Source organism: Bidens hawaiensis, unplaced genomic scaffold (assembly GCF_021521415.1).
Source record: "Bidens hawaiensis isolate Kalapana, Puna unplaced genomic scaffold, B.hawaiensis_p1.1 tig00061454_1, whole genome shotgun sequence".
Taxonomy (NCBI): Eukaryota; Viridiplantae; Streptophyta; class Magnoliopsida; order Asterales; family Asteraceae; genus Bidens; species Bidens hawaiensis.
Genome location: NW_027501060.1, coordinates 1 through 10594, shown reverse-complemented (window position 1 = coordinate 10594; position 10594 = coordinate 1). Strand labels below are relative to the sequence as shown.

Genomic DNA, 10594 nt, shown 5'->3' with positions numbered 1-10594 from the left:
TTAGCAGTCACCTCCACATCCCCAAAAAGCCATTGCAGATCTCAAGCTACCGGAGAAGAAGATCGAGTCGTGGTTCGTTCATCTCGAAGACCGGGGAACATCGTCATGGATCAGGTCAGATTAATTTCATGTTTCTACAGTAACAAATCAAAGAATGATAGATTTAACAACTTATTAACACGTATAATCAACTTGTAGAATATAAGTTAATCCAAACACTTAAAAATAGCTTATCAAATAATTGAAAATAAGCCATAAGCTACTTTAAAATATAAACATAAACTTGAAAATAAAAGCTAGGCCAAACACCATTTTAGTTGATGTTATCAGGATACCAACGTTTAGACGTCTAATGTAGGGATAAGATCGGTACGATATTAGTATCAAATTTATAAAAAACTAGGGACCGAATATCGAGTCTAACGAGCTTTTATGAAAATTACCCGAAATGTTTAGTCGTTGCAACATGCATACCGTAGTGCAGTAAACAAAACGAATACACACACACACACTTGCGTCTGTAATTACTATCTTCTTCTTCTTCTTCACCAAATTCACAGAGGCACCGTTATTCGATCTCAATTTTTAATCCCTAAAACCTCAACAAATCGTTCGAATCGGATCGTACTTCAGATTCGGATCGTCTAATCGGATCTCCTAGGGTTCCAATCTCGATCAACACGATGGTGAGTGAGTTCACAATTCAATTCTATTCTACTTGATTTTGATTTGGATCCGGTTGATCTGATTCGGTTTAATTGTTGAATCACATTATTATTATTCGATTGGATTGGATCTGGTGTGGTAACTGACTGATGCTTTGTTTTATGTTTGTTTTGTATATTGTGATGCAATTTGGTGCAGCCTCTCAGACTCGAGATCAAGGTACTGTTATTGTTGTTGCTCATATTGAATCTACTCAATGTTATTTTTGTTATTAGGATCCGGTACAAATGAAATTAACCTACTAAATGTGTACAGATAGCTAGAGTAATTAGTAATAATCCACAGTTCTAGAATAGAGTAAGTACACTAGTACACTACACAAAACGAAGTGGAGTAATAATAATGATGCTAGTGTAGAGTAATAATAATTATGGTAGTTAGTTGTACACTTCTCTGGATAAGAGCTGTTTGTATTTGATCCTAAAACAATTACTCTAGTTATTTGTACACTTCTCACGTTAAGAGTTGGTTGTATTTGGTCCTAACAGATTAAATAAATATTTATAATTCTCAATTATTAACTTGTTATGCTAATTATGAGTATATTTGGCTGAGGAAATTGTACTAATAATCAATCTAGTTTAAAACTGTACTAATAATTACTCTAGTTATTTGTACACTTTTCACGTTAAGATTTGTTTGTATTTGATCCTAGCACATTCTGTAAAAGGTTATAATTCTCTGTTGTTATTCTAATTATGAGTGTATTTGGCAGAGGAAACTTGCTCAAAGATCAGAAAGAGTAAAATCTGTGGATCTGCATCCGACGGAGCCATGGTAAATATTATACTCTTTAGTTCTTACTCGTTGTAGCTGAATTTATGTCGTGACTGATGTATTTTTCTATTGTGAATATATGTGCATTGTCAGTCAGTGATTGGTAGCTTCTATGAACTAATAGCTGTAATGGTGCTCTTGTTTTTTTACAGGATTCTAGCAAGTTTGTATTCGGGGACGGTCTGCATATGGGATTATCAGACTCAGGTATGACTTTTGAGGCCAGTTTAGCAAGGTTTAGGCAGCTTTAGGGTATGACAGATATTCATTTATGGGACACAGTTGGCACTTCTAAAGTAAACATGCATGCATATTTTTTCTTATGGTGGCTTCAATGATTTAGTAGAAAAATTTAGGGTATTTTTATAAGTCTAGAATGCTAGTTCTATCTTGTTGTGAAGGGAGTTGGTGCAGTTGTCATGCATAGATGAGGTCATGGTAGGCATTTTTGTAGTCATGCAGTTAAATTGTTAAGTAACTGCACATATATAAGTTTTGATATGATTTTAGTAGCCTTCTAAATTGTCACACTAATAGTTTTTGCTAGATTAATAACCAAGGAATACATGTCATCCAACTTCATGCAACCTAACAATACTTGAGAGGTAGTAGCTAACACCAAAAGTTATATACCTGGTATAAGATAATATAATTTTTTTCATCGAACTTCATGCAATCTAATAATACTTGAGAGGTAGTAGCTAATGCCAAACGTTATTTACCATGTATAAGATAATATAATTTTTGTCATCCAACTTCATGCAACCTAATAATACTTGATAGGTATTTGATAGTATAATTTTAAATAGTATAAATAGTTTTTAAGCAGGAAATAAATACTGCATAAGGGTTAAGATGTTAAGTTTTTTACCTTCTCATTGATTGATTGATTAATTAATTAATTACTATGTTATATGGAATTATGAACAAAGTTTGCATAAGGAAATTAGGTCATGTCTACAACTTGCAGTGTTCCTTCAATATCATAAAGCATAGAACAACTATAGGTGAAATCACACCATGAAATTTTTGTAAGAACATGGATGATCATTTCATCATTTATATGGCACTATTGCTCTCATATTTCTGTTGCATGAATTAAAAATAAATGTATCGTATGCAGACACTTAATTCCGCCTGTATATTCTTTTTCTCTTTGAACCAATGGGGTTTATTAAGTTATATCTAAACCGCACACAATGCCCTGTGCACTCCTTAGAAGCAAAGTTTAGTTACGATTACTATTCCCTTACTTTATAACACACATCTTAAAGGTTTAAAGTTTTGGATTGATAAAAGATAGATAAATATATTCACGTTTCAGAGTATTGGTTGTTGCTTAACTTTCCCTTGTGGAGACAAGTATACATCAATTAACCTTCTCTCTTACATCCATAGGCATTACTTAAATACCTCTATATTCTTATATTCAGTCAGTGACCACACGCCTTGTAATTTTATTAATTGCAGGTTATGGTTAAATCATTTGAGGTTACCGAGCTACCAGGTCTACTATCAGACTTTATTTTTTATTGTGTTATTATGCATGGCTTTAGGCTTATGGGATACCCAATATTATTTTGCAGTCAGATCAGCAAAGTTCGTAGCACGCAAGCAGTGGGTTGTTGCTGGTGCAGATGATATGTTTATCCGAGTATACAACTACAACACAATGGATAAAGTCAAAGTATATGAAGCACATACTGATTATATCCGGTGTGTGGCGGTTCACCCTACACTACCATACATATTATCATCATCTGATGACATGCTTATAAAGCTTTGGGATTGGGAGAAAAGTTGGTACTGTACTCAAATCTTCGAGGGTCATTCTCACTATGTTATGCAAGTGACATTTAATCCTAAAGACACCAATACTTTCGCAAGTGCATCACTTGATCGCACTATAAAGGTTATCTTACACATGTCCCCTCGCTAGTAACTGACACCGATCAGTTACATTCTACAAGATTAGTTTATCATGTGCTTATTATTATCTTTTATATTTAGATTTGGAATCTTGGTTCACCTGATCCTAACTTCACACTGGATGCCCATTCCAAAGGAGTGAATTGTGTGGATTATTTTACTGGTGGAGATAAACCTTTTCTTATTACTGGATCTGATGATCACACTGCTAAGGTCTGTGGACTTTTACTTTTTTCACCAGTTATGTTTATAGATTCCAGTAGTATGCATCTTATCCCTTATGTTATAAATAATTTGAAACAGGTATGGGATTATCAAACTAAAGCCTGTGTCATGACTCTAGAAGGTCATACACACAATGTTTCTGCTGTTGCTTTCCATCCAGAGCTCCCAATTATAATTACTGGCTCTGAAGACGGTACTGTACGTATATGGCATTCAACCACTTACAGGTATATCCTGTGTCTGACATTGTATTGGGAATTGTTTTTTTTAATGTTTACCTTGATTCTTTGCATTTTGTTTGATGACATTGTTTTTTAATCATTTGCATTATTATGAACACAATCCCCTTTTTTGCAGACTTGAGAACACCTTGAACTATGGACTTGAAAGGGTTTGGGCTATTGGGTGCATGAAAGGTTCACGGCGGTAAGTTTGTTTTGAGGTTATGTAAGTCATATATTAGCAGTATGCTAGTGTTATATTAAAAGTTGCTGATAAGACCTTAGGCATACCTCAATATTCTTGATACTTCTTCGTTTATCATTAATGTGTTTGTGATTAATTACTTTTCTTTACAGGATTGTGATGGGATATGATGAAGGGACAATAATGGTGAAAATTGGGCGGGAAGAGCCTGTTGCTAGCATGGACAATAGTGGAAAAATTATATGGGCTAAACATAATGAAATCCAGACTGTTAACATTAAGAGTGTTGGAGCTGATTATGAGGTTTGGGCTCACACTCACCTTGTCTTGTTGAAGATAAATAAAATAAAATCGCCGTTTCTTCCTTTCCCCTGTTTCTGCCAGGTGGACATTACATATCTTTTATCCCTTTATTTTTCAGGTTTCTGATGGAGAGAGGCTGCCTTTAGCAGTTAAAGAGCTGGGAACATGTGATCTCTACCCCCAAGTGAGTAGTGCTAGATTCTGGAAACTTTGAAAACCCAAACACTTGACACTTAGTTTTGAACATTTTCAGTTCAATTGCACTAGTTTACACTATTTCTTTTCTTGCTTGTGATCTTTTGTGCAGAGCTTAAAGCACAATCCAAATGGGAGGTTTGTGGTTGTATGTGGTGATGGTGAATACATCATATATACAGCTTTAGCATGGAGAAATAGATCATTTGGCTCTGGTTTAGAGATTGTTTGGTCATCTGATGGTGAATATGCTGTTAGGGAAAGTACATCCAAGATTAAAATTTTCAACAAATCTTTTCAGGTACATATGATATCTCATTACTAGACCAAACGTTATTTTTTTATTTCTTTTTTTTTTTGCATTTATTTTCAGAATTTAGCAAATAAATTATACAACATCCACCCCAAAATTATTGTTTACATTTCTGATGCGTTTTATGTTTTTGATGTATTTAATCAGGAAAAGAAAAGTATCCGGCCGACATTTTCAGCTGAACGAATATTTGGAGGATCTTTGCTGGCTATGTGCTCAAATGATTTCATATGTTTCTATGACTGGGCTGAGTGTAGATTGATTCAACGGGTTGATGTCAATGTTAAAGTAAACAGTACTTATCTCCATCTTCGTCAATCATATCATACCATACTAGCTTCAGTTAATAATTCACTTCATGATTTTCATCCTTTTTTCAGAATCTTTACTGGGCTGATAGTGGTGACCTGGTAACAATTGCGAGTGATTCATCATTCTACATACTAAAGTACAATGTAAGATAAAACCAGCTTATTTTGTATACTTTTTACTCGGGTATTTTTGAAAAGTTGTGACTAATGTAATATATTAAAAATTGTTTTGCAGCGTGATGTAGTGGCTGCTCATATAGATAGCGGAAAAGGTGTTGATGAGCAAGGTATTGAGGATTCGTTTGAACCTCTCTATGATGTTAGCGAAAGAGTTAGAACTGGATTATGGGTTGGTGATTGTTTTATTTACAATAATTCTTCATGGAGGCTTAATTATTGTGTGGGTGGCGAGGGTAATGGTCTATTATTACTTGTCACAGTAATCTTATTTACTCGTGTTTGTTTAATATTATAAATCATCAAATGGATTGATCTTTTTAGGTAACTACAATGTTTCATCTGGATCGACCAATGTATCTTCTAGGATATTTAGCTAATCAGAGCAGAGTTTATCTCATTGACAAAGAGTTTAAGTGAGTGTTATCTTAGCACTTAGCAGATACAATAACTAAAGCACCAGTAGCTCATTATTGACATTGTTTATCTTATTATTTACACTTTAGTGTCATTGGATACACCTTGCTTCTCACCTTGATCGAGTACAAGACACTTGTGATGCGCGGAGAACTTGAACGAGCTAGCGCACTTTTGCCATCAATTCCAAAGGAACATCATAATAGGTAGAGTTCAATTATTTTGTTCTTTTAGTGTTCTTTTTTTTCATTTGTACATTTGTCTATTTACAAACTCTAAACATAGAATCATCAATGTTCTTTTATAGTATAGTCGGAATTTGATAAAATGAATGGCTTCTATTACAGCGTTGCTCGTTTTCTGGAATCACGAGGGATGACTGAAGAGGCATTGGAAGTTTCTACAGATCCTGACTATAGATTTGAGCTGGCCATTCAGCTTGGTAAACTAGAGATCGCAAAGGAAATTTAGCTCACTTTCTGCTAGCAAGAAATACTATATTTAGTAGGGGTGTCAATTGGACCGTGGGTTAACGCGCTGAAACATTTAAACCGAACATGGTCCTTAAATATATTCGTGTAAAAACATCAACCCTAACCCCACACACTTAAAATCGTTGTAACCCGAACACAACCCGTTTAACCCATGGTTAGCATGCCAAATGGGTTGGCGGGGTAGTAATCAAGTTGTACATGGGTTATAAACAGGCTTATGGGTGGGACCTGCATAATTCGTTTAACTATACATGTTAAACCGATCAACCTGAACACGACCAGTTTTTTAAACACATTATATACGCCAACCCAAACCCGGATTCTTTTCATGTCGTGTTGTGGTTGTCTCTCACACCTAAAATTTAGAGAGAAGAAGAATCTTGGTTAATTTGTGATCTTGTGATGAACTTTTGTTCTATTTTTATACAGGATATCGCGCTGGTAGCTCAAAGCGAGTCAAAATGGAAGCAGTTGGGTGAACTGGCTATGTCTAGTGGAATGGTATACTATTTTTTTTTAAATGGAACATTAATTATTTTCATCATGAAGAGGCCATATAAATTGGTTCACTATCCTATCTAACTATTGATGACAATAACTATCATATTGCAGTTGGACATGGCTGAGGAGTGTTTGAAACACGCAAATGATTTAAGCGGTTTGTTACTCCTTTATTCTTCATTAGGAGACGCTGAAGAACTTTCAAAACTTGCATCTCTTGCAAAAGAGAACGGAAAGAATAATGTTGCCTTCGCTTGTTTATTCATGTTGGGTAAATTAGAAGACTGCCTACAGTTATTGGTTGACAGGTTAGTCCGTTCTCATATTTCTTACACATAATAAAATATCATCTCTGAAGTTACTCTCCACTACAGCAATAGAATTCCCGAAGCTGCTTTGATGGCTCGTTCTTATCTTCCAAGCAAAGTTTCAGAAATAGTCGCCCTTTGGAGAAAAGACCTTAACAAGGTTAGTTTTTAATTTTCATTTTTTCTTTTTTTATTTCCACTATTTATTTGTCAGTTCTGCATTATATAAAGTTACATGATTTAAATACAGGTTAACCAGAAGGCTGCAGAATCTCTAGCAGATCCTGACGAGTACCCGAACATGTTTGAGGATTGGCAACTTGCAGTTGAAGTTGAAGCACATGCTGCAGAAACAAGGTTACATTTGATTATTGAATATTTCTTTTAAGTTTCTCTTGTAATATTTAATTCATTATTAACTTATGAAATGGCTTTTGACATTAATAATCTTTTTGTGTAGGGGCCATTATCCTCCAGCATCAGAATATGTGAACCATGTTAATAGACCACATATCACCTTAGTCGAAACTTTCAAAAACATGCAGTTGGATCTTGAGGAAGAACCACATGAAAACGGAGATTTGGATCATGAGGTTCGATTTCTCATTTATTGGCGACTTCTTACTTCTGTGTTTTCTAACTACAACAATCTCATCTAATGACACAGGATGTAGAACAGAGTGATAAGGAAGGCGAATTCATTGACGGTGAAGAAGAGGTGGGTCAAGCAGAAGTCAAAGAGGTAGACGATGCTGCTAAAGATAATGATTCTTCAGATGGCGCTGTACTTGTTAATGGTCATGAAGCCGATGAAGAGTGGGCCCCGGATAACACCGAAAAACCTTCCGCCTAAACGCATTTGTTTGGTAAATCATTGAATCTTCTTAATTGTTTTTTTTCATTAAAGTTATAGCTTATTATTGTAATAATATTGTTTTTTTAAAATATCATGAACATACAAATTTTAAAAAAGTGAACAAATTGGTTATGGGCCGACCCGACCGGTGGCTCATTTTTGGGGTAAAAATGTATAAATAAAGAGTTTTTAATTTTCAATTTTTTTTTAATTGTAGGTAGGTGTGGATGGAAAATGTAGAAGGGGTGAACATCTAATTTGAAGGTGGTGTAATTGAGGGACATAAAAATATAAAGTTGAGCTTGAGTTTATTAGTGTCGAGTTTTTAGTAGTTACCTTGTAGCGATGTTTTTACCGATATTCGTTTTGTTTTCGTTTTTTAAGTTTAATTGTTACTGCCATTGTAGAAATATCTTATATTGGTTATAGGCTCTTGTTTGGCATGCTTTCAAAGTTTCAGTTTTATCATACATGAATCCTAACACTTTGGTACCATGAGGTCCTTTGATTGTAATTGCAAATAATAATCTAATGCTATGAATGAGTTGAAATCACAATATTAAGTAAAGCATAGAATCAACATCAAAATCAAACAAAATGAATCCACATACATTCGTATTTAGGGCGTAAATGTGACCAGATGCATACCTGCAAGGATTTACTCTCAGAACCGATTGATTGATTGAATACTCATATATCTAATCTCTAGATTAGTGTGTTGGAATCGGAATGGAATAGGCTACTTAAAAAAGGAATCGGGTAGGCAACGATATTCATTGAATAGTAGAAGACACGTGATATAACAATTGAATAGAATACTTAGCAAACGGGTTATTCGGGTTTACCCGAAACCCATTAAAAGTAATCGGTACTAGAATTGTATTAGTTCGGGTTGTACACTCGGGTTTGGTTTCATGAGTATGCGTACTTCGAGCAAGGTTGCAAAAGTCGATAAGCGGACCCTAGACGGCTGACTGGAGAGTTGGGAGTACTTGGAGGTACTCGGGAGTACTCAGAGAGTACTCGAATATGGTAAATATAAAGAAAATTAACCTTTGGATATTATATATATGTCAAATATCATATGTTTACTAATATTTATAACAAAACAAATTAATATCAATATAAATATGTTTTTAAACACAAAATAATTCTAGAATTTGCTAATCAATAATTAAAAAAAAAAAGTGATATTCTTTTTAAATATTATAGAAATATGAATTATGTTTTATTTTTTAAGTTAAAATCGGGCTAAGTTGACTAACTAGATGTGATTATGGCTGATGTTGACCATCTTTAATCGATTCTTAGTAACTAGGCGGAGTTAAAGAAACTCCCCTTGACGCCAGACCTTGTAGCGAGTACTCGAGAAGTACCCGGCCTTGTAAACCTACTTTTACAACAGTGCTTTCGAGTGCGGGCTAATAGTTAGTCGGGTTGGGTTTCGGGCTGCGGTTAAAAATCACGGCCCTATAAATCAACGCTATTGTAATAATCAATATATTATTCCAAATCATTGAGCTCAAAACCAACCATTACAATTACAATCAAATATATAGAAAATAAAAGTTCTCTTGGTTAAGTGACAATTAATAGCTCTTGATGCACCTATCAGAACAAGAATCCACACATTTATCCACATTTTTTCCCTCTGAAAAGAAAAAACATACAAAAATATTTAGAAATTTATAACAAATATAAAACCATAAATGGGTCACCTTATATTTTTGTTAGCACACCTACTTGTTCCATATGTTCTAAGCTTGCACATGGACACAAAGCAACGACAATAATATTTGTAACCCGTGATTCAGTTGTTTATTAATCGATTTTGTTATGTAACGTACCAAATGTACCCTAACTAGTATTATACCAGGACAGGTTGGTAAAACCCGAGCGGTGATAAACTCAAATGTTGAGACGGTAAGTCGACGAGAATTCGTTTGATTTCGGTTATATGTGTTATGATACTACCGGACCTAAAAACAAAAAATTAAACAAAAAAGATATTAAATTGAGGTGGGACCAATAGATATGCGTTAGGGGTGAGCAAATTCGATACCGGTACCGATCGGTACCGGTAACGGTACCGAAACATACCAAAGTATCGAGTTTCGGAACCGGTATTTTCCGAATTTTACCTTCAATACCGGTACCGTCCCGGTACAAAAAAATTTGAAATTTTCGAGATCGGGATTTTTGGTACCGATCTCATCCCTAGGTGACGTCGGTCTATAAAACTTGGGCGTTGGGAAGACCCGAGCGTTGTCGATCCTGAGCATTGAGGCAACGAGTCTACGCAAATTTGGTCGGTCTATGTCACGTTCTTTATTGTACCGGAACTAAAACAAAAACAAACAAACAAAAAGAACTGACATTCGGTTGGTTTTTGTTAGTTGGTTACGGTACCAAAATTATAACAAAATGCTCTGAGTCTAAATGAAATCGGTCGGTTACGTCACGTTCGTTACGATACTAAAACTAAAACAAAATTGAAATTCGATTAGTTTTTATTATGGTACTGGGAGTAAAACAAAAAAAATAAAAAACATAACAAAATGCCGTGGGCCAATTTGGTGCCGCCAAGTGACCCAACTGGGACTTAGCGGTACCAAATCTTTCGATTTTTTATATGA

The 10594-nt window shown here is 34.8% G+C and overlaps 1 protein-coding gene across 1 annotated transcript; it reads left to right on the top strand.

Annotated features, from left to right (window-relative positions):
• The first annotated feature begins 588 nt into the window (after window positions 1-588).
• LOC143603371 (coatomer subunit beta'-2-like) lies at window positions 589-8450 on the top strand. The gene is made up of 25 exons (XM_077080179.1): window positions 589-686; window positions 865-885; window positions 1442-1503; window positions 1656-1710; window positions 2974-3010; window positions 3090-3415; window positions 3514-3645; window positions 3736-3884; window positions 4015-4083; window positions 4236-4386; window positions 4505-4570; window positions 4694-4882; window positions 5042-5182; window positions 5275-5349; window positions 5441-5638; window positions 5707-5798; window positions 5889-6005; window positions 6147-6263; window positions 6725-6794; window positions 6906-7102; window positions 7169-7262; window positions 7353-7459; window positions 7563-7695; window positions 7770-7963; window positions 8176-8450. The coding sequence occupies exons 1-24, from the start codon at window positions 684-686 to the stop codon at window positions 7953-7955; spliced, it is 2787 nt and encodes a 928-aa protein (XP_076936294.1). The 5' UTR covers window positions 589-683; the 3' UTR covers window positions 7956-7963; window positions 8176-8450.
• The last annotated feature ends 2144 nt before the right edge of the window (window positions 8451-10594 follow it).